The sequence below is a fragment of the Phaethon lepturus genome, unplaced genomic scaffold, assembly GCF_000687285.1.
Source record: "Phaethon lepturus isolate BGI_N335 unplaced genomic scaffold, ASM68728v1 scaffold9914, whole genome shotgun sequence".
NCBI classification, from domain to species: domain Eukaryota; kingdom Metazoa; phylum Chordata; class Aves; order Phaethontiformes; family Phaethontidae; genus Phaethon; species Phaethon lepturus.
Window position 1 is genome coordinate 4,141 of NW_010536940.1, and position 25,933 is coordinate 30,073.

Sequence of the window (25,933 nt, forward strand, 5' to 3'; positions counted from 1 at the left end):
GAAACAAACTGACCTTTATAATAAACATTTCTTCAAAACAAACAAACAAAAAAATTAAAATCCTGTTCAGAAATTGATAATAATTTACCCTATCTTAAGCCTGCTACTCAGGCACTCCCATCAGCAAATAGAAAAATCCTCTTAAGTTAGTATTCAGTTGGGCAACAGTCAGCTTGTGTCCACATACAGTATCTTGGTTGCTTCTTCTTTATAAACTGTTCTTTACAAAGTCTTTAGTTATTAACTCTCCAAGGCATCCAATACTTTCATGATCTGTTGTTTTATGGCTTTGGTCGCATCACCTGCATTTGGAATCAAATACCTTAAAAAAAGATTAGAAAAAGCTATCATTAATTCACTATAAAATTTTTGAGTATCAATTCCATAATTCTTGTTTTTATTTTTCCTCTGGCACAAACTAGGAGGAAGGAGGAGGGGAACGTATTAAAATGAAAAACTACTGAGAAAATAACATTTCCTGTTTATACTATGAAACACTTTCCACTTGTGCACTTAGAACAGTTGAGGAGTACTTCATAGGCCATCCTGGGAAGGAAAGGTTCTTCATTAATTAACAATGGTATAGATCAGACAGTTCAAGATCTCTACAGATAGCACTGTCCAACTGAAGCATGGCAGTCCCCCCCCCGCCCTTATTTTTTTTTTTAGTTCCTATAGATAGCTCTAGATCATTTACTTATGATCCTTTTTCTTCTGGATTTGTTCCAATCAACAAGGTGATGCTGAAGTAATTCAACAAGCAGCAAAGTTCTCTGCAAGATTTTAATTTATCTTTGACTGACTTACTACCAAATTAATTTAATTCTAAGCAGACAACAAGCAAACAACTTCCCTAGTTAGCTAGGAAACTCATCTCCCACTTCTTGTGAAAACAGAGCACCCACTGCACACAGTCCTCCCCCAAGGAAGAGGATGAGAAAATGTCCAGCTGGTGTCAGCAACTTTATTAAAACAGTGCCATGAAACAACAGGCTACACCAATGGAAAAAAGCCCAATACATCCATCCCTCTGACTGGGGGACAGTCTTAAGCATGCAAATGCTGAGCATGGCAATACCTAACTTTCAGGAACCGGGTTTCAGGGGTTTAGAGTTTTGAGGCTAGGCTTCTGTACTCCTCATACAATGTATAGGAAGAGTTAGAGGTCTCAAGAAAAGATACCACAGAAGAAAGACCACTCTCTTAAATCCCACTCTTCACAAATCCATACTTTAGGCTGCAAATAGTTGTCCACTTCATTTTCATTTAAGACTTATTACAAAAAGAGAACACTTGTACACATCCCATCCTCAACAACTGTCACTGCAGACCATGGAGTTCCTCTCTGCTGGGTCTTGTAAAGTCTCCGGCATTCTGCTGGCAGATCTTTTTTCTAGTTCACATTCAAACTATCTATTCCTAAATAAAAAAACATTACTTTTTAACTCAATTCTGGGAATTACAGCATGCCCCTGATATCCAGTTGACAGCATTCTATGTATCATTACCACTTACACCTCTGCTACTGAGATGGCTTACCTTTCAACTGCCAAAATTTCTATGCCCGAAGTATTGCTATTTCCATATTTAAAGGTGATTAGTTCTGGGTGTTTCTTCTTAGATGTGATTTTGACTACAGAGTTGAGTGCCTGTCGAGACTGTATGTAAGCCAGTCCCTTTCGTGATGGAATCTCTCTCAAACAGTACATATGAGTTGCCGTTACTAGGAGATGACTTGAAGGAAAAGAAAAATACAAATTAAATTTGCTATTGAACTAAGTATCAGCTATTTATAAAGCTAAATTCTACAAATGAGCTACATGGAGAGACCTAGAGAAAACAGTTCTCAATCTAAGAAACAATTTTAATGCTTTTTAAAATCTGTAATTTAGAAAGGTCTACAAAATACTTCAGACTTTCCTTGAGTACTGTATCATAGCCATTTTTGAAAACAAGCATGGGATCCTCAACAGCATACAAAACCAGAATGAGCAGTTAACATCACCACCTCAACACAACAGCCATGTGTGCTATCAACAAAGATCACAACCACCAGTAATGTGTGTCTCTCTCATCTTTTAATCATACCCCAACCCCGTGCCTCCACCTATAGAGCGGCAACTCTACATGTGGAGCATCAGACCTAAGTTAAAAGGACGTGCCGGGACTCCATGGCTGTCAATCACTGTACAAGTCCTAATGTGGAGACGCTGATGTGCCAGCTCAGTTCAAGACCCACTTTTGCCTTCTTCATTGGAGGAATGCATGTTCAACTAGTGGTCGGAATACACTAGTTGAGTTCCAACTCAGTTTGAGAAATCATACTATGACAGATTACTAATCATACACCATATAAAATAAATCTAATGTGACAATAAAATTAATAATAAAAGACAAGAACAGACCATGATGCAAGAGAAAGCCCATCAACATTTTCTGTTATCCAGATTCAGTAGGATTTGTACTCTTCGGTGAAGCCAAAATACAGCAAGCATCATGTTTTGCTCTTGCAGGATTAACAAGGTCACTGAATCTTAGGGGCAAGATGGGTGCACAGTACAAGACACGGAGACAAGTAGACTGGAAAAGCCAAAAGCACAGGTACTTGGGTCTACCTGGTCTTGAAAAATAAGCCTATGTATACTGAGAATATTTTTCTTCCTATCTTGTTTTATACTAGGTTTTGTACATAATTACCATTCTATAACACTGCAAATACAAGAATGCAAATATAGTGGTAACATTTTGTTCCAGGCTGTTTTTCACCTTCATTTCCTAGTTCAATATCAAGAGTAACTTAATTGCCCAATTTTTTTTTTTTTAATGTGTATCAAGACATTTTCATTAAGCTTAGGACTAATTCCAGTACCTGGGAAACATATGTCCATTTTCCTTCACTTCATTACAGGGGAAGTTATACTTCACATCAGGTTTATTTATCCATGTTTGGATGTTGACGACCTCTTTTCGATCATCATCTGACATTGAGGAGCTATCAATTTCATCTATTTTGAAGGGAGGGGGTGAAAAGAAAAAAGAAAAGATTTTCATACAACATCAGACAACTTTTCAACTCACTTAAACCCATAGTAGCTACACTGGTTCAAACCAAGGTCCATCTAGCCATAAACAACTGTTCAGAGGGAAGAAAGAAAGAGGCATGCATATCTGATATCTCTCTTCTAATTCTCTTTCAGCAGACAACTATTTTCAGCTCAGAGGATTTATTAGGCCGGCCTGATTTGTCCATTCAGTAAAGTTTAATAGATCTCTTCTACATTAACTTGTCCAGACTTTCCTTGAAGCCATGTAAACTTTTTGCATCCACAACACAAATATCTTTTGGCAAGGAGTACCAAAAACATGTCAACTACATTCCAGGAAAGCCTCCTTCTGCGGCTTCTAGTTTCTCGTAAGTATCTGTTGATCCCTTTCCAGGCCATGCATTATTTCTGTGGGCCACTTTTCCTCCCTTAAATTGCCTGTTTCACATAACAAAAGTTCTAATATTCAGTTACGCCTGCTGTGAAAGCCACTTCACATCCTTCCTCATCCTTCTTATCCCTCTCTGAACCTCTTCAAACATATTGTTTCTGAGGTAGAGGATCAAGACAGACAATACTCAATGTGTGGGTAAACCATAGGTTTATACAGTGACATAATGACCTGTTTTATTCTCTGTTCCTTTCCTTATACTTCCTAGCATTTGATTTACTTTTCTGACTGCTAATGAGCGCTTACTTACTACAAACCTACTGCTCCTGGACACAGCCAAATCAGTCTACCATTTTGTATCTGAAACTAGAACTGTTTTTTTTTCCTATGTCTTTCTTGCCTCACATGAAATTCATACTGAATTCATACTGAATTTCATGTGCCATTTTATTGCCCAGTTACTTAGACTAGCAAAAGACACCTTCAATTCTTGAGTCTGTCTTTACCACCTCGAACAATCTTGGATCATTAGCAAAAATTGTTGCCTTTGGGTTGACCTCCTTTTCTAAGGACATTTAAGAACATACTCAAACCCAAAAATTTTCAGCACAGACTTCTGTGAAACACCCAAAACTATTGCAAGTGTTATCACTTAGTTGCATAATACTGTTTTTCTGTCTAAATATGGTGATTATCTTTAGATAGTAATTTTGGTGCTACATTAGAAGAATTTAAGCAATCTATTTATCTAAAACAATGTACTATGTTAAGTCCATAGAAAATACTCCCAGAAATAACTTTGAAGGACACGCCTTTAAAGTGTCTTTTTCAAAGACAGTTTTCTACACTTTGTTAAACTTTGTTAAATTTCAAAGCAATTCAGAATTCTAGCTAGACTTTTGAAAAGGTTTTCACCAAAAAAACACATTATGAAATTCAACAGAACGGAACAAAATGCATCCTCATTTCACACAATCAGAATGGTTGAGGATGGAAGGGACCTCTGGAGGTCATCTGGTCCAACTCTCCTACTCGAGCAGGGCCACCTAGAGCAGGTTCCAGTTATTATAGCTGACTGCAATTACTTACTATGAAAAACCCATTAAAACTTCACAAAAACAATTATACAGAAAGAGGTTCACTTTTTCCATTCTTCTGTACCAAAACATTTATTTCACTTCCTATGTGTTGACTTTGCTTACTTACTAAGTCTAATAGTGCCTTTAAAAGCAAATGTAAATAGAAATTAGCAAACAACCATGTTTTTTAGAACAAAATATGTTCTAGACAATTTGTCTTTGAGAGCCTGGTTTTCTGAAACCACACAGACTTTGTGAAACACTATTATGGATGCCCAAAGAACTGTGCAAACTTAATTACATGGCATCTGGAGAAGTATCTTGTTAGTGTTAAAGCTTCTGCCTGATAATTTCATTTTGCTCCTTCCCAATTCTTACAGCAGACAAACCATGATCAACTGTTTGTCATCAATCTTACTTAAACAACTCCTGATCCTATGAACCTCTTTCATTAAACTTCCTAAATTATTTCTTTTGCTGGTCAAAGATTAGTCTAGTTATTTGTTTCTCACATGGAAGCTGAGTATGCCTTTTGGTCACAGAATGGTTACTTGTGAGATGATGATGGTTGGGAGTGAGGTAACACTACCAAAAGAAAACCAGGACAGCAGTAGATCTGCACCATTCTAACGTTAGCATTGGTCTCAAAAAAACCCCACCACCTTTGTGAAAAGTATGGTGTTTCAATTTTTCCTGTAATTTTTCAACTAGATAAAAAAATTAAATTAAAATTGCACTTTTTTTCCTACAGCATGCATATTAAAGATGAATCAATTATTAATAGATTCAATGCTAAAAAGCAAAGTTCAAAACACTGGAGAGGTGTGTACACATTAGCCATGTTAAGTTTAGCTCCAACTGTATTTTCAGGAATTGATATTGTTACACTGACTGCCAATACTAGAGATTCAACCTGAGATCTATCAGCCAAACTAGGTCCTTTACATTTTGCTTACTGTCGTGAGTAATAGCGGTACAATTGCAGGCTTACACATACAAGACCAGTGTAGAAAAACAGATCTTTACTACAGAAATAACAAGTGAACACAAATGATCCACTAAACTCATCTATTTCCATTTCATCCTGTTGGCTGTTTGGTGCCTACCACAAAATCTTTTTTATTTAGTCTGCTACTATGTATTTGAAAATACGGTTGGTTGGTCCTAGACACCACCGTAACAAACACAACCAACGGTAACAGTTAGAAAAATGTCACACTGTAAGACAAAAATGTCAAATACACTCTTATGATTTAGCCAAACTTAATAATTTTGTTTAAGTAAGCTAATCTAGGTAAGAGCAAAATCTTCTACTGTACCAGTATCGTATTCTTCTTCATCTCCGATGCTGAACACTGGTTTCACACCACGGTAGGGTTTTCCTACTCTGTCACTGCTGCTGACATGTCTGTTGGCAATGAAAAGGGCAGAAGAGGACATGGGATGGGAGAAGGAAAGTAATTTTCAAACTGATGGTATGACTCCTACAATAACATATTAGCAAAATGTGTGACATTTTGTGACAATTAGCACACAACTGTGCAACTGAGAAGGACAAGAGAATTTCATGAAGCTGCCTGCAAGGAAGCTGTGATTGACCCAACAAGCAATTTGGTTAGTGCAAGCATGTATTTCAGTTACTTGGCAAGGGTGCTGTTGTAAAAAATAAAAGTAAAAAGAAATACTTCTTTGTTTTAAAAAGAACTTCTGGTCACCTTCTCAAATGACAAAATACATTAGAGACCTGAAAACTGACAACATGCTATGAATTTTCTAGCATGAAACGGAAATATTTCTGGACAGTCAGTGCAGCACTACTAGGATGCCAAATCAGGATGGAGAAAAAAAAAAATGAAGACTATTAACTAACATGTCTGGAAGCTCATTTTCTGGTTAATTCCTCAAAAGATAACAAAATACCTTAAGCACTTCAAAGTGGGGTTATTATAAACCATACACTCTAGCGTGAACTCTGACTTCCTGTCCATTACCTTCTCCAGCATGAACCAAATCCTGAAATCCTTGGTCAAGCAATTCCTACTGCTAAAATCCCAGCATCACTGGTATTTCTGTATAGATATTGACCTCAGAAATCATACCTAAGTCTATTTCTACAGATCATATTAAATGACGCAAAACACACACAACTGAGTCTTAATGTTTGACAGTAGTAGTTGCAAATCATGAGATATTTTAAAGCTCCAGCTCAGAGTACTGTTATTACATGGTCACAGCTGTCATGTTAAAAGTCCTGGCCCTCAACTACTGAGAATACCTGAAATATATGAGGAAACGTAAAGGTACAGAAAGCCTTTTTATTACAAAAAATACAAAAGCCTTATATTACAAAATAGGTAATTGCTGAAAAAAATAACAGTTCATGATTTTAGCTTTTAGAACTGGCAACATGTAGTAGTTTAAAAAAAAACAAAACCAGAATACGCTTGCCTCTTTCCCCCATTTCAATTTCTATAAACTCCCTCCCCATAATATGTATTCATATTTCCTATAAAACTATAAGCCCTGGTTCCTCTTTTAAGTATATTCACAAACTCCAGTTCACATGCTACTATAGAACCAAGTTGGAGAGGCAACCTTTTTAGTAATACATAAAAGAATGTTAGTACTTATGTATTCCTGAAAGCATATTTGAAAGCTAAAAAAAGAAACCTGTTTTCTATGGCTAAATTTACTAATGTAGAAAAACCAAGGAAATGTTCAACAGGAAAAAAACCCCAAAACAACAGAAATGCATTCTGCAATGAAACAAGAAATAAACATAGAAAAACATGCTCACTAGTGTTTAAGACAATAAGCATCAATGACACTGACAATTCAAGAGGGCAGTGCTTCTATATGGAGGCTTTTACATAACCAATTGCGTAAGAAGCAGCACATTTAAATAGTGTCAAATTGAATTACACAGAGAGGATTTAAGAGAAGATCTCACTGGTGTTTATAGATAAACTTAGTCAAGAGAAGAGAAAGTACAAAGCTACTTTATAAAAAGCTGGTAACATCTTAAACTAGAAATGGACTTCCTTTAATCTGTTTGCATGGAAGGCCATCATTAAATTGTTACAAATTGAATGCAATTCCCTTTAGTGGCAAACCTGCAAAATGAAATATATTGGTGATAAAAACAAAGTGGATCTAATTGGATGGATGGGAAAAGAATGCCATTCCAGGTTTTTAAGAGCTGCAAATTTAAGAGGATAGTCTAGTGATCCATAGTGTGAGCAAATTTATTATTGCATCTTCCCAATAAAAGGAGATAAGCAATATGAGTGAAAGGAACAAGTAAAACAACTGAAGTATAATCTCAATATATCAAAACTTCTTGGTTACAAATACAGATTCAAGTGTCTTTCAGTTATTGAACACAGTCACCGAGTGTTTTAAGTTGGAATTTTAACAGTTTCTTACCATATTCTAAAATGTGATCAACAACAAGTGGGGGAAAATCCCCATGATCTTTAAGATTTCTAAATTAACAAAATATATTATGTGCTATTGGGATATTCCCACTTTTTTTTTTTTTTAAAGAATGCTGGTTAACATTACTATGGGTTTTGCTCACACACCACCATTCTGTAATGCTTATGGTTAAATCCTATCTCAAATTATGTGCAAAATACTTGAAAGAAGAATTGGTCCAAAATCCTTGAAAACCCAAACAGCATTTTAAATCTTCAGTAACTCTTCCAGCACCGATCTTCACGCTTTTCAGTCTATGTGGGTCCAAAGCTACAACAGAGTTCCTAAAGTATAACCAAAGTTCCAAAGTGATTATGCATGAGCTGTTCTTCAGTTATGACAAGTAATTTCATATAACCTCAATTCACAATCTTTATTTCTGAAATAATTATAAGGCAATAAATCTGAGACAAATGTGAAGGGACTCTACGTCTGTGTGAAACGCAGTAGTTATGTGAACAAGATGAGGGAGAGATGCAAGGCATATTTACTTATTAACTCAGTATTTTTCTTTTCCCAGTAATGAGCACCTCTGTTTCTATCAGCATGTTCTATCATCATGTGATGAGAAGCATAAACATTCCAGATTTCCAGATAGAATTTCCATATGGGTTCCCTGTTACATCTAAGCTCTGGTGATGCCTTATAAATTTATATGCCTATAAAAGGCCTTTTTTTAAAAGGCCTTTTCATAGTTGTAGTCTCTCTTGTTAAAACCTTAAGTCATAATTTGTTCAGTAATTGCTCCTGGTGTCTTTCACTAGTACCAGTCACTAATAAAATGTATACAAGAAATTACAAGTAAAAAAAAGTTCCATAAAGAGTAATAGTAAGGACGAGAACAGAAATAAAGCAGAAACTAAGAGAAGAAAGCACTACCTATACATTCTTTTTCTTCCTCTAGTCCCCTGACCAGTACTTGTAAAAAACAATAGCTTTAATACATTAAAAAAAATTAATATAAAAATATGTGAGCAAATTTGTCAGTGTAACCAATGCTTACAAATATTGTGATGCCATGCTAAATACAACAAAGGTGGTTTTAGTCAGACTACTTAATTATCAAGCTTACCGCTCCAGGCTTGCTCTGTCTGGCCAGGGAATATTGAAAGGTATTCTATAGCACATTGGGGCAGAGGACAGAACAAAAGAATTAAAAAAAAAAAGTTTAAAGGAAAAGTCTAGATAAAGAATTGAAATGCTCTATATTGGCAATGTATCTTCTTCAAGGAGGATGCTGATAAATAAAGGCAATGCTCCATGACAGCGAACCACAAGATAGAGAAATATTTGTAAAAATTCTACTAAAAGATGCATTGCTTCCACGGCTTACATACAAACCTTACTTGAAGTCTTCACGCAACAAAAGCTACTACCAAGTGATATTTAAGAGTTTTTTGCCTCTAATTGTGAAATAGTAATAATAATAATAATAATAATAATAAAAAAATCATTTTTCAACACAAAAAGAAGCTGAAATCTGTACCTTTTGACTAGGTACAAGACAATATACTAAGAACTACTGTTAGATTAGCACATATTTTAAATCCTGCTATCAAACAAACACTAGTTCTGTAAGACTCTTGTATACCACTGTCTTAGCAACATGCAACTCCAAAGGCTGCATTTTAAAGAACTCTAAAGCAGGCTATCTAATTAAAGTTTTGACAGATGAAAGCTGTTAATACTTTTACCTAGTTAAGATAAGTGTTTGGAATGATGACTTCCAATTTTGAAAGTGTCTTTTAACATGTTTGCACATTCTTGTTCCAAGCTCAACTTGAATATACAAAAAAATGAACAAGAGTAGCTTCTGGGTTTGAAAAGCAGCTTTACAGCAGCACTTGAAAAATCAAGCTCTTCTAAAAAGTTAACCTCCACTTGACAAGATGGGGCATTAAAAAAACAACAAAACCAACCAACCAAAAAACCCTGTCCAGAATCCAATAAAAGTGAAATCATTCTTGACTTTCAGACTGAATACAGAACTGACATATAAGTCAAATTAACCATGCAGTGACAAATTCTAGATAAACATTCAAGAGAAAAGGCTGCTCACACTGGCCTTGCAATACTAAGGCAGCACAGTAGGCTTACCGTGTCATGATAAAATTGTGAGGAGAGTAGGGCTAGGAAATCTAAAAGCTGAAACTGGAAGATAACTTTTTTCCTAATTAGCACAGTCTTCCTATTTACCAAGTAGCCACCTGAAATGGGAAGTCATTCCTCACTCCTAATTCACAGTGAGATATAAATGATGTACCTGTCTACTGGAGTAGATGTATTTTCAATAAAACTAATGACTTTTTCTTTCACGTTCACAGATTTAGTCTTCAAAGCAACCGTCATTTTATTCACCAGGGACTTTACTCCTTTTCCATCACTTGAACCATTAGGAGAATCACCCTGTAAAAGTAACTCCTCTCAGGATTAATCATATAAAAATAATGTTATTTCATCTCTAGTTTGTTAAGAAAGAAAACAGACTACAAAATAGTAATGTACTTTTTGATACTCATTAGAACATTAATTACAGCCTTAAGTATTCTTTGAGAGTTCTATCAAATGATGGCAACGATAGGTGTCTGAGGTAAAGATGATCCAATAATGCAAGCTTAACAAATATTATTACTGAGCATTCTCCTATGAAAATCTAGAGGAAGAAATTCTATTAATGATAAATTGTATCCAAATTAAAAGCCAAATTCTACACACAACATATCAGCTGTAGAAAAGAGACAATTTTGAGCTTTCCCATGAAACTGTATGCCAGTTTTATAATAATTTATTCCCCGATTGAGAAGAGCCAGGAAAAGATCTATCCATTACATAAATTCTGCTGGAGAATGACTACAGCAAGTCCTTTTCTACAAGTTCTTCCTCTCAAGAGGATTAAAAATGTTTAGGTCACCTCCAACGAGACAGTGAATATAGTTTGAAATTAAACACCCAACTGAAAACAATCATGACTTGCAGTAACACATTTTACAGAACAGAATGAGGAATATGAAGAAAAAATTCAGTACACCTGGGGCTCCCATCCCACTATACCACCTGAGCTTAAAGTTCACTTACATCAACAGAGGAATTTATGCTACTTCTTGAGCCAGACGTACTAGCAATCCAGTGGCCATATCCATTTTCTGGTCCTTCCACATTGATATCTGCTAAGTGCTGCTGAAGGGCTGTTAAAAGGTCATTAAAAAACATTCAGAACTACACTGCAATTAGTCTGTTGGTGAAAATACTGCATATCCAAGACTAATCAGTAAAAATTTTTGCTCCAAATTATTTTCTTTCAGTAGTACAAAGGCATTAGGAGAATCCTTATTTTAGTAAAGAAATCAGTTAAAATACAGCAGCAACTAAAAATAAATCACTGCTTTGATCCTAAAGATAGCTGTTACGACACTGCACATATTGACTAGTAATGCCTCTATACTCATATTGTAGCACAGATATCTCCACTGTCGTAGAGCTTGATTGATTCCAGCAACGTAAACTGTACAATCATGAACTGATGATTTAAGAAAACATGACAATTAATAGCAATTATGAAGTACCATCTTCATACAGACCAGCGATCTACAGAGGCTAAACATCAAGAATGACAAGTAAGAAGAAAGAGGGAATTTCCCCACTTCCTGTATTAATTTTTCACCATTCAGAAACATGGGTAAGCCGTAACAGTTAACCACAGAAGTGCAAGTGCACAATGTTGACTTTCACAGAACAAAAACCTGACAAATGAGACATATTTGCTATTCGTTTAGCTGATTTATAGCCAAAGCCTAATAAAAATAGCAACAGCATTAAGGTACCAAGTTTTCTCAAGCCAAAGCTTTATTAATAAGCATTATTAATAAGCTTACCCATAAATCCTCCTTTGGCAATGCTTACATACTCTTTGTTTTTCTGCAACAGAAAACACATTTTTAATTGAAGTATCTGTGGAATTAGTTTTGCAAGCACAGTAATGAAACATGGGTTAATTTCATAAAAACTGTAAACTTGAGTAATTTAAAAAACAGTTAAGATTTTAAGGGGAAAATATTTTGCCATTTAATATCAATGATGTGTGCAAACACTTTATTTCAGCTATTCAAATCAACAGCAATTTAATTGTACCTGTAAAAAGTGTGCTAGCACCATGTTCATATACATATCTTCTTCTTCCCTGCCACTTCCCATGAAGCAGAGATGTTCCCCACCAGCTATGGAGCCAGACTCAATAGACTGTTTTTGTGCTTCCAATAAGGATTTTACAGACTGTGCAAATTCTGATGGGTTTTGAAGCATCTGTGGAACAAACAAGCAAAAAGTGCTGTTGGACACCAACACAGTATAACACAACTTGTGAAAAGATACAAACTTTGAAAACGGTTATAATTTGTTGAGCACAAATAAGGCAACATCACCACTATAGAAGACACACACACACAAAAAAGACAGGCTGACCCAGACCTCATGTTATGTAAAGAGCACTAAGAATGGTCCTTTTCTTCCTCACTCCACCTTGCTCTCCCCAGGAAAGAAATGCAGCTAAAATTTGTTAGTTTATTTTTGCAGACACCACATAATAGTAGAGAAAGTTTTTTAAACCTTCATGTTGCATTAAGTTGGCAATATGGCAGAGGGGCTGATTTCCATATTTTCATACGCTTGAGCACAACATGTTCAAACATTGCAGTTTTGAAAACCTTTAAATACCTAGAATTTCCAGGTGCCAGTAAGGTCCTCCTCTTGTTGTTTCCCTGCTAAGCTTTTCCTCATTTACTTCTCAAGATTTGGAAAAAAAATTACAATCAGGAGTACAAAGGAGATACCTGGGATTCTTAGTACTCTCAAAAACATAAGGCTGTGGTCTCCTGAAGGCCTATTGTGCATACAAAAACAATGAGCTGCTACATGAAAGATATGGAGAAATGACAACTTTCTAAACACAGATGAAATTTTAACCTGCTTTTGTGGGGAAGGCACTTAAATTAATAAGGAAATATTGACCTGTAACTGGATTGAGGTGGGGGGGGAATTCTCATTATCTAGCCTTTACACTTGATTAAATGATGAAGTACAAAGTAACACATACACAACCTAGACAGACTAGTCATCAGTAAGTCAACTTGAATTTTAACTGCAGTTTTTCTAGAGCCAAATGCTGTTGCTTTATTACGTAGGTGCTAAATTTCACAACTTCCTCTACCTAATGACTACCTATAAACGAGATGGATTCCCAAGTGCTTTCCCCATTGCCTCCCCTTAAAGTAAATTGTGTGTATTCCATACATACGCGCGTAAAAAATGCACTCAAGTTCCATCAATGGCTTTTCAACTCAAAGATTATTCCTTACAATGTTTTCCTGGCATTAATGTTCTAAAAACAGAGACGAGCCTGGTGACATTCATCCATCATGGTTCATGAAGGACCTCAACCATACCAACTGACACACACTACAGAAGTTAATTCCAATACATAACTTAAATACATACGAACTAATCACATTCAATGTAATTGTCTTCAATGGACTTCTTTTTCATGTATTACTAGGTTTTTAAACTATTTAATAACTTATAATGCTTAGTCCTACTTTATTGAATACGATGTTCAATTAAGGCTGGCAGAAGGACACTCACATACCATGGGGAAAGTTTTTTCCTAAATAATTGTTTTAATCTAGGTTAAAACCCAGAACACTGTATCATAGAATCATAGTATCATTTAGGTTGGGGAAAAAAAAAAATCATTTAGGTCTCTTAAGATCATCAAGTCCAACTGTTAACCAATCACTGCCAAGTATGCCACTAAGCCATGTCCCTAAGTGCCATGTCTATATGTCTTTTAAATACCTCCAGGGATGGTGACTCCACCACTTCTCTGGGCAGCCTGTTCCAATGCTTGACAACCCTCTCGGTGAAGAAATTTTTCCTAATATCCAATCTAAACCTCCCCTGGTGCAACTTGAGGCCATTTCCTCTTGTCCTATCAATTGCTACTTGGGAGAAGAGACCAACACCCACCTCAGTACAACCCCCTTTCAGGTAGTTGTAGAGAGCACTAAGATCTCCCCTCAGCCTCCTTTTCTCTCCTGTATAATTATACTTCACAGAATAACAAGAATCACATTACTTGTGCAAATAATACTGAATAATACTTCAATTTAATCAGAGAGGTAAAGATAATAGATGCAGGACTGAGCTTCTTAACTAAGAAAGGTAAAAAAAAAACTTTTATGGGGTATATACATAGAAATCATTCCATGTAGCATCTGTAGACTCCTTGAAGTGAAATAATGGAGCGTTAATCTAGAAGGGAAGAATACACTGTGAGCCAGCTGAAGCCCAAGTGATTTGTGGAAAAAAGGTCAAAGAAAAATATGACTGAGTGTCCAGTTAGGAATTCGTAATCAAATGGAAACTACAGCAAGACCTTTACTGAAGTAATTAGTTCATAGTACACCTCAGTCCCAAAATTAATGCACTTCCTCTCTCATATTGTACTGCAAAAATTTTAAAGGAGCAACCAAATCCTCTTCAAGAAGTACGTTCCTTACAATCAGGCTGTAGTAAGACTGGCTGGCGAGAAAAAAAAAAAAAGCTATTTGTTAAAATTTATGGCATCTTTCTTTAGAAATTATGATGCTAAAAAGAGATTTCTCCTACAAACAATGTCTAGGTCTTTAGCCTGTATGGGTTTCCAGTTCTAAGCAAAGAACAGGAAGTCTGGAATCCCAAATTCTAGTGTCATTAAGGACTAAAATTCTCAGCAAAATGATGGTTCCAATCCCCTTCAGAGAAGCTAACTTTTGAAACTTTATCACATAGCTAGACACTGCAGCCCACAGACTAGAGTCTAAACTAAGGATAATTTATTTTTCAAGACAGACATTTCTCTCTCCTTCTATTTAACTTAGGATTCAAAAACCAGTAAAGAAACAAAAAGCATACGAACCAAATCAGAGTCTAAATGAAATGCTGTTGATAAATGTCCAGCATTGTATTGCTCTGCAGGACGACAATCCACTACAAAGAACCTTACTCCTTCCTGAAAGAGAAAGATTTTTGCCCATTACAAAATTTAAAAATTGTATAATTATTAATAGGAAATACATAATCCAATTATATTTTAATACTAATTCCAATACTACAGGAACCCCTCAAAGGGGCTAACAACTATCGCAAAATCTTATTTCATTTGATTAATCTGAACTTCTACAGCTACCAGACCACCAACAGTATTCCCATAGTGATTTCCCATTAATACATCAGCTTGCACATTGGAAAGGATCACCCAAGTGCAATACTCACAGTGTAACTATTTCAACTCTACTGAGAGGAAGTCTAGTGAGTATGAGGGCACACATCAACAAGACATCAGAAGTGACAACTTTGAAATCCCAATCCAACAGTCCATTACTACTCGCCATAGCACAGAAGAATAGCTTTATATCCCACCGACTTAAACAGGATAGAAAGAGATGCTTAACTTTACTTGGACTAGGAAAAAAAAAAGTATGCATGATGAAACTGGGGCCTGGAAACTACTACAAAAAGTCAGTAATCAATAAAAAACACTGTAATCTAGCTACACCATTATCCATATATTGGTCTTAAATACTTCTAAGTGAAGTCCCTGCATCTAAGTACATCTGCAATTAACTACTACAGAAATAGCTTGAATAATTTTTTTGTTTGTTTAAACATTTCATTGACAAGTGAAAGACATTTTAAAATGGCATACTTGTCAAAGGTACTGAGCAGTGGGTTTTAAATTTTCCTCTACGATAGCTACCTTTGGAAAGGAATTCAAATTAGTGAGATATTGCTTTAAGCTCACACTCCGCAGATTCAAATCAGCTATATTAAGCTCTCCTGTGCTGTAGCTCTAGTTGCTACAGAACAAATGCACTGCAGTCAGAAGATCATTTACAAGGGAGACAACTTCAAGACAAAAATACTTTTTCCTGAAATAGCAAATATTCATGTGTTGTTAGCACTTAAAAATATTTGTGATACACAAAGTAGTAAGTGATTCTTCTCCTTTGCTATAAAATTGGGGAAGAAAAAAAGAGGAATTCAGTATACTGACGCCTTGTTGCTGATTTGCTTGAAGAATCTCAGACACAGAAACTGCTAGACAGAGAGCCTGGCTCAAGTCTGTCTCATCATCCTTGAGGCCCAGCAAGCTGCTGCCAAAAAGACTGTGGTTGTCCTAATAAGGCAAGAGGGGAAAAAAAAAATTAACTAAACCCATTGCCTTTAGATGCGAAGGGTTAAAGTAAAACTATATCCACCATGTCACAAACATTAAGCCCGATACACACATATCTTCTCCACATAGTCATCAAATTTTTGATCAACTGAAATTCTTTCTGAAAATGATGGCAAGGCTTGAACTTGCATTACAAACATGATTGTTCACCACTCTGACCATGGCAACGTGATGAAATACCTTTGGTTTTTGTTTTTCAGTTGCGTTTTTTTGTGGGTTTGGTTTTTTTTCCCCAAAAAAATCTCACATACCTGCCTACACACACCAGAGAACTTACATACAAGCCAAAGGCAATGACTCTCAAGTACTTTTGTTTCACAAATTCACTGGTCAGATACCTTAAGTAAGGAAGAACTGCAAGAACAGTGCAGGTGATGACAGCTTTCTCTCTAGTAACTGACTTTTTCCTGTTTGCTGTTGCAAGTACAGCTAGGACTGCTATGCAGTCCACTACAATGCAATTGTGTCAGTATGGCATTTTTGCTTCATCAGTTCTTACAAGAACCCGGTTTGCAAAACAAGGTAATCAGTCATGAAGCGAGAATATTGCAGGGAAGCTTCTCTCTAACATGTTTCGTTAAGTAACATTGTTATTTTTCAAAGATCCTAACAATAAACACCACCGTAATAAGAACATGCAAAAATGCTTAAAAAACCATCACAATGAAATCTTCGAAGTTACTGTCAGCAGGAGCTTAAAGAGTCACCAAAAAGCAAAGAATTTCAAAATCACTTTGTTATTACCTTCCTGAAAGAAGCTGGAGTTTTGCTACAGTAATATTGTGCCAAAGAGAAGAGATCTTCTATATCCTCTAAATCGAGATTGGCTGGTGAAGTTTCTAAGAATTCTGAGATACACAAACAACATAAGTGCACTTTCATTTCAGATATAGAAAAGAAGCACCACAGATCTTTTCACATCATAAAATAACTTATTTTTAATAAGGCATAAAACAATTGAGTTTATTGCTTAAACATAAATATTGATTCACTCTCCAGGTGGAAAGGGAAGATACAGGAAGTATTCCTTATCCATCGGAAACCTATGCTATTTGCTGAAAGTTCAAAACTTCTACACAAATTACTTTTCACCACACCCTTACTTCTGTATTGTTCTAGCTTTCAGTTGTAATACTAAGTCATCTGCCTTTTTTAAAGAGGGCTGACCAATAGAATACTCTAAAACAGAGTACAGTAGTGCTATTATATGTCCAGGATGGTACAAGGGTGTAGTTCTGCAGTATGTGGCAAAGACGTAAAATTCCAAGCACCTGCATTTTTAACTACTAGGAGATTATTAATTATATTGTATTATGCAATATAAAAAAATACAAAGACAGAAGAAATAGGCTCACAAGAAACTTAGTGTAATTTCTATAAAAACAGAAGAGGGTAAGACAAGAATAATGAATTGGGCTCCAATCAAGTGCATACAAAGATAATAATCTGTAAAATGCAACAAGTGCAGTAGTTTTAAAGAAGGATTTGAAGGCTGCTGCTTTGGGCTTAGAAACATGGTGATTGTTTCAAGTACTCCAAACTGAAGTATAAAACTAGGTGTGGGAGTGCTGAAAGGAAACACAAGAAAGAATGTTAAGGACAGGGCAAATGTGATGCAGCAAAAGCACAGTAAGAAGGGAATTAGTGAGTAGAGGGGATTCATTAATGAGAAAATCACAGAGAAATAATTAAATAATTCAGGCATTTAGTCATTACAAATAATCAATGGGGTTTATGCTATATGGTAAATATTTCACTAGCAGCAATATAAGAGAAGTACTTACTTATCATTTCTTCTTTATCAGATTCTTGTGCTAAGATAACGTCTCTGAAAACAGTAAAGTCACGGCATAGATTAAGTCAGTAAAACCGAAATGAAACAAAAGTGGATTAAAACTGTGTCAGCAAGGAATGTCCCAAACAATTAACTATACACTTACTTTGCATTGACAAGGATGATTAACATCAAGAAATAAATAAAGAATGGATCTGCTTGTTGTAGATATCCATCCCATATTGCTTGAGTGACTTCAGCTGAACAGTAATATGAAAAGAGGCTTCCAAGCTAAAAATTTGGAAAATAGTGTGAGAAAAAAAGCAATAGCCAGGAACAATCTTATCAAGATAACATTTTTAACAAAGAGACAAGATATCTAAAGGAAAATAAAAAGACAAAATTATGTTAAAACATACATTTGCACCACGTATTGAAGGATGGTTCTACCCTCAAAAGCAAGTTTTATGGAAACAGTGAAGTAATGCTACAGATTATCTGTGAACAAGTATGCCCAGTGTGAAGGCAAACTCAGCTGTACATTGTCAGCCTTGCAAATTCAACCAGGGATAACAAAATCAGGCTGGAATACTGTTTTGCTCATGGCCACTGCTAAATACCAATTATACCAACAAGACAATAATAAGAGAATATATTTAAGCAACTAGCTTAGCAAAAAGGACTTTGAAAGGATTCTGTAAACAACATTATTCTTATTTTTCACAGTAGAACTAAGCTATTGGAACATGGCTGCACATTAGTTTGACAAGTATGATGCTTTATGGCTGATTAATTAAACATTTGGAAGCAACAGAAAACTTTCATTACCATTTAACAAACTGTTTGCCTGTTCTCATGTTCCCATTTAAAAACACATCCTCTCTGAAATGCAAAATTCAAAGGGGATAAAAGAAAAGGTAGGAACTTCTTTTCATACGTGCCAGATAATATTTGCAATCACACCTAACTCAAATGCATACGAGCTGGCTTCACTGGGGTCTTACTGAACTTGCTGGTGCATAAAAACTCTGTATCAAAAGAGCTACAGCTTTCAAAAGCTCAGTATCTGTTTTTAAACACTATCACGGAATATTTCAGCACTTCCTAGTACATTTTTATAACAACAGGTAAAAAGATCTATCAAATTGAGTCAAACGCAACTGATGACAAAATGTCCCTGAACGAGGCCACGGCAGGTCTCTGAATGCTACTTAGGTATTTCTACACATGAGAAATACCTCTGCATAGACTAAAATTTTTTCACAGAATAAACAAGGAATTTTAATGTTAATCTTGTAATATAAAATGAGGATTAAGATTTTTTCCTAAGACTGTACACCAGAAACCATGACATGGAGGACTGGCAGCTACAGTAGCTCATTTCTTTACCTCCTTTCAAAGTGAAGATTTTTTCCTAGTGAGTCACTAAACTTTCAAAAACAACTTCAAAGAAGTTTATATTTACTAAGGAAAATTACATCTATAAAAAAAGGGAGATTCAGTAATAAAAAAAGAGCTATTCTTCTTTTGAAGGCTGATGACTGGCAAAAGGCAGAATTTGGGAATATGGAAATTTTTCCTGGATACATTTTAATTTAAAATTGGTAGCAGTCTAAAAAAAAAATGTTAAAAAAACCCACAACAAATAGAGACATCACAGTTTAATAATTCAGTCTTCTTTCTTTAACCGAAAGTAACAGAGGCAAGGCCAATGAGTATGAAAGAGCAGCCTAGAAACGTTCAAGGGTCAAAGTTGTCTTTATTAATTAACAGACTTTCCCTCTGCAAGCACTGTAACATGATTTTGTATTGCATATACTAAGTAGCATTGAAACATGAGAATTTTGCTGCTTTATGTTGTAGTCCTGCTACACAAACTTTATTAAAAAATGATTGAGGTAATCATCTTTATAACTAGCCCCAACTCAAGGCAGTTTTGAAGTTAAGGTGAGGAGGAAATGACCAATTCTGGAAGACCTGTAAAATGTATGTGCCTAAATTCTAAAAGGCATAGCACTGTATGAGGCAAACAGATCTATTAGCATGGAGATTTTTAAAACGATTAGTAATTTGACTTTACAAGACCCGTTAGGCTGATGTTTATCCATATCTGCAACCACACAGCTGCCCACTATGAAAACAAACATCACGGCTTCTTACTTTTTGTCAGTTGCTCTCATTCTTACTTATTCCAAGTAGTTCCTAATGTCGGTGGCTCAATTAACATCCAGTACCATAAAAACGTGATGTGAACAAGATCTCATACCTTATGTTAAGGAACCGAAGACAAAAAGCCCACACTGCATTAAAACATGCAATTTATTTCTATATATGCATGTCTAATCTCTTGTACTACTCTTCCATAAACTGGCAATGTGTACTTAAATTTTAACAGAAATTTATTTTTCATTATGTTTCCCTACTTTCACTTTATTACCCAGTTGAGTGCATATGAGTCTGGAGTCATCTTCTTAGTATCAAGAAAGGAGCAGAGTTCAGGCTCATGGTACTGAAGAAGAAGTCTAAATAGATGAAATGGTCTTCCCTTCATAAAACAATCCCTAAAAAGTAGCAGTAAAAATAATCATAAACTCCCCATAATATTCCAGTTGTCAGACTTACAGTAACAATTCTTTATTAGTGTGATTATGTAATTGCCTATATTGTTCTTTTAATTCACAGGATCCGATTATGAAGTCAGCTTGCCTCAATAGTTAAAAAAAACCAACCACACACAAAACAACAAAATCCCCATAAACACTGAAAACCCCACTATATTAATAAGGCAAGAGAAAGAACAAAATACTGCCAATACTTGATAAAGTATATAATACAGAAGTGTTTAAAACAGATTTAAATATCAAAACAAGGCTAGCATGATATCAATGTCGTTAACTAAAAATAGAATTTTAAAAGTATAAATAATTCTAATATGGCACCCAAAGGAAAATTAAAATACACTTACTTCAGACATGAATAACAATTAAATGTCAATTCATCAAGCAGGAATTAAAGGGGAATTTAAAATGAAGAAAGAGTTCTTTGAAGACATTAGGAGCAAGTCTCGTGTTTAAAAACTTAGGTAAACTTACATGAAACTTGACACACAGCTCTCCAAACACAATTATCAACCTAACTTTCTTAAACAAGGGTATGTCCATGGTGGTGAAATGGAAACATTTCACAAATTATACATGGGGATTCTTTTTTCAAATTGTCACAAGAACTCTGACTTTCCATTAACAGGATAAAAAGTGTGAAGAGAAGAAAAATATTCTATTAATGAATTTAGCTAAGAATCTAGACTTGCAAATTACTTTGTTTGAATGGTTAATATGGTCAATTATTCCAGTCAGTCAGTCATTCTTTACCACCCTGTAACACTAAGAATGGATATATACCCAACAATAACTTTAAAAAGAATCTTTCCACATTTCTACTGACAGTGGCACAACCTTGTTTAGACATTTTTCTTAACTGTTTTTCTCAGTAATTTTTTACTTCTGGTACCTGTGGTAGTAATCAACCCTTGTTAAATAGCCAGTTTAGATAAAAACCCAACCAAACAAAACCCAACCAACCAACCAACCACCCATCACCACATCCCCAAAACAATAAAATCCCCACTTATCAAGAATTGTGAATTCCTGTACCTATCCACTACTTCCTAGGCTAGAAGCCCCATGGAAGCAGCAGGCTCAGCCATTGGAAGGACTGGCAAAAAACAAAAGCAAAGCAAAAATAATTAAAAGAAAGGTTTAGCTAAACAGAAATAAATTGCCCTGGAAACAAACCTACATTTTGTTTTAGAAAAGGATGGTTTGTTGTTGGGGTTTTTTTGTTTGGTTGGTTGTTTTTTTCCTTTGGTTTTTTTTTTTTTTTGTTTTGTTTTTTTTTGTTTTAACGAAAAAAGGAGCTATTTTCTACCTTCTGTTAGAGGTAACACTGATGTGATGTAAGCAGATGTAATTCACTTTCCTCATGTGGTCCCTGGGATGAGACACACTTCCATTATCCACTTCCAGCTTTTTAATTAGTTTACTACCTTGCAAGCTCTCACACAAATCACTGTATATCTAAGATGGTGCTTTCTTCTATTTATGGCCCAAAGAAAGAATACTAATGACCTAGGACCTCCACATTAGCTTTTTGTTAATTTTGTATAGTTCAGAAAACTCACCATTTTAGAAGAAAGGCAGGAGGAAATGAAAGATAGGTATCCACAGGATACTTTATACCAAAAATCTTGAGCAACAGTGTTTCCAAGGAAAAAAGATCAAAACCTCCCTCATCTAAAATAGCCTATTGTGATTTTTTTTTCCCCCCTCATTCTTCCTTTGGCTTGCTAGAGATGCTCTTTCAAACAAAACCAACAAGATATAATGCAGTCCAAAAGATTATGTTGTACATTTCCCTCTCCTGTTGTCAATATTTTGTTAGAATAAAATCCCAATAAATATTTCATGATAGATGCAAAACATGAGAAAATTTAAATAAAAAGTGTATGATTTAAAAGACAAAAATAGCAAAAAAAAGTTAAAAATAAAACTTTTATCAAATAGTAATAATGGTCCAGCAGTCAAACGTCAAATCAAGACCAAATTGACCTAAGTTGAGATTTGAAAGTCTACTATAAATTGCCTTTCTACGCCTTTCACTCTCCCATTGGAAAAAAAAGGAGGGGGAGAGGAAAGATAAAACCATCGACATCTCATCAAAACACCACATAGGTTCTTACAGAGGAACTCAAATACTACAAATACTAGACACTCTGAAAGCCTTCTGTGGCTGAAAGTACATCAGTTATGTGACTGTAATGCCACTACCCGCAACATTTCACAGAGACCAACAGTATTTTAAATCAGCAACAGACACAAGCTGAGTCAAGTGACAGGACCAATAAATGTTTCCTGCCACAACACCAAACATGCACTTTTCATATTATGGACACAGCAGCTGGGCCAGAAACTCCTCTCCAGGGAATCAGACTAAGAACTTTGATTACAACCTATCCATATATTATCTCACAAGGTCTTAATCGGAAGACCCTGTAGCCTTGCTGGAGTGTTATGGTGCTACTCCAACATAAATAAAAAAATATCTTAGTAAGACCACCTATATAACAGCATGAAAAGCTCCAATTTAATATTTTTTATTTTAAAAAAGTATCTAACAATTTAAAAGAAAAATAATTTCAGTCCCAACTCAGCAGAATACAGGGAAAATATCAACTACTTCTAAAGAGATTTTGAGACTTAATTAGTGCTTATGAAGGACTTTGAAGTGACAGGTATAGAAGCATTTTAGATATAAAAAAATGTGAGGAAAGGAAAGAAAAAATGCTTTCACATGACATATGTGAATTAGATAGTTCCTAAACAAATATTTTTGATACTGCATGAAATGACAGATGCTCTTTAAAAGACACAGAGTCTACATCAGTCACATGCTAACTCTTTACATCTTAAACCAACTCGATCATCTCCTGGACTTCAAACCAACAGGTATTGAAAGATGGTTCAATTTATTATCATATGAAGGAATCTGACAACTTCGCTACAAACAGTGCTACTCTTGCTGAAACCAACTTGCACATCCTTTCAGAAAATAATTTAATGCCAATAAAAATAGTGCACTGGCAAAAGAAAGAGTTTTACCTTGGAATGAATTTATTCATGATAGCATAAAAGCAGTTGTACAAATCGCTGCGTGGCAAACGAAGGTGCACCAGAGGTTTGAGTAGATGTATCCAGCCAAGGTAAGAAGTGTATTTAACATTGCGTGATTTACAATAAAAAGTAATAACAGACTCAATATCCAGAAGTAATACTGACTTCTCCTCTTCTGGTGCTGACAACAGGTCTGAAATAGGTACAGCGATGTAAAACGTATTAACGGTCTTTCAAAGAAATTGCACGAGATTATTTCATAGTACAATTGCACCAATAGGGACTGCTAAAAAAAACAAAAACAACAAAAAGTGACAAACGAAAAGCTAGCAGCTTGCATTAAATGTTTACAGAAATGTATTTTGATGCTTTTTTGGATACAAGTTATTTTATAACCCCAGTAGGATAAGGCATTTAAATATAATTTAAATATCACAACAGGATTAAAGAAGTTTGGGTTTTCCAGGATCTGTAGGAAACAAAGAGGTAGATTCTTTTAATGCACAGAATGCCCCTCTTCCATTCCTATTTGATATGCTCAGCACATAACTTATGCTGAACTCCACAACAAATTTATCTGAATTTCAACACAGATCAACCCACAATGCATACCTCCAATTCCTCAGAAGCCCTCTGAGTTTATGAAAATCAGTAGTTTGAAATCAGCTAGGTGTACAGACTTAAATTTTAGTATTAACATATAAATCATATTTTTAATCTCTACTTCAAAATAATTTTCCTAACAGAAAAGCTATCATTTACAAGCTAATACTTTAAACTTCCATGACATCACCCATCTCAGAGTCAGAGTACAGATAAGATACTACTGTCTTCTTACAAGTTCTTTCTGATTTTCTTTGCCCTCTCATCTTCCTCCTCAAAGGTTCCTCCAAAATGTAAACATCATTCAGGTTACTTAATTCAAATAACAAAGCCCTAAGACAACTGAGAGCACAGAATTTTTCACATAGGTTATCTAAACATAACTGAACTTACCAATTAGCTCTTGGCAATCCGTATGAATTATACTCTGTTCTGGTAGGTCTAAAGAGCCATCCCAGGATGCTAGGCTGTCCCCCTTTCCTACAACATTAAGTGCAATCTGAAAACAAAAATAGAAAACCCTCTAACATTTTAGTATCCTTTTGTAGTTACACAATTATTGAGCTCAATGAAGAGGACTATCCTAAAACTGAATCAGCATACATGCATATTAAAAATACAGTACTACAGCTCTTCTGTATAGATGCCTGGTAATTAAATCATTTACCTCAAATCAAGTACAACTTCAAGCATTTCCTGCTTCTCAATTTAAGCTCATATTTACCTTCCAGACTTTGGGCCTCAGATCAGCAGGCAATTGCCTTCCTTGAATGATGTTTCTCACAGTTTCAAGATCACAGCCTCCTTCTTCTAGAGCATCTGCAAGATCTTTTTCCCTACAATAATGACACATATGTTTATTAAAAACAAATTATACAATATTTTCCAATGTTTATCTATTAAATAGATGTAGACTGGAGGCAACTGTCAGGCAAAACCCACACATATATAAAGATACATTATAAGACAATTTGCCAATTACTGAAAATAAATATTTGCGAAATGTTATTTCTTCCTTTATTTTGAAGGCTGCTTGTTCAACTTCTAATTCGATTTAATTTACATATGAGGAAACCAGAAGTTCAGAGCATTTTTTGTTTGCTTTAATGATGTGGCAATGTTGCAAAATGTATCATAAAAATGCAAATTTAGTTGTCATTTACAACTTAAGAGATACACGGCAAATTTTCACATATATACACAATGCATTCAAAGCAAACACCATACTTAAATGAGATGACAGAGTTCTTTTAAATGAAACACTACATGACCAAGAAAACAGAAAATTTATTTCAAAGGTTTAGAACAGTAAGCTTTTAACCCCATCTTTCCCTGAAATGGGAAAGGATCTTTCAGTCAAACTCAGGTTTTAACTATAAAGCTCTAGTACCATTAAGTGTAGACATGTGCATAAAACTGAATTTTAAAACATACAAAAGTGTTAATAATAGTGTAGCAAGTAGCAAAATACACAAATTCACAAGACAGTCAAACAGTAATGACACTTCAAGTTGCCACAGTAAGACAACAAAAGTTTGTAAGCATTCCAGGTAGGAAGATACGCATTCAGAAATTATTACTTTACAATCTCTCTGATAACTTCTGCAGACTGTTTCAACGATTCCAT

The 25,933-nt window shown here is 35.2% G+C and overlaps 1 protein-coding gene across 1 annotated transcript; it reads right to left on the reverse strand.

The window, feature by feature from the left end:
- Positions 1-25,933, reverse strand: TBC1D23 (TBC1 domain family, member 23). Its single transcript, XM_010286323.1, has 18 exons — positions 25,887-25,933; positions 25,031-25,142; positions 24,700-24,805; positions 23,692-23,896; positions 20,472-20,595; positions 18,201-18,325; positions 18,045-18,088; positions 17,005-17,108; positions 16,078-16,200; positions 14,941-15,033; positions 12,120-12,290; positions 11,864-11,906; positions 11,067-11,176; positions 10,255-10,397; positions 5,834-5,922; positions 2,870-3,005; positions 1,540-1,734; positions 1-322 (listed from the first exon to the last, which is right to left on the reverse strand). The coding sequence occupies exons 1-18, from the start codon at positions 25,931-25,933 to the stop codon at positions 241-243; spliced, it is 2,052 nt and encodes a 683-aa protein (XP_010284625.1). The 3' UTR covers positions 1-240.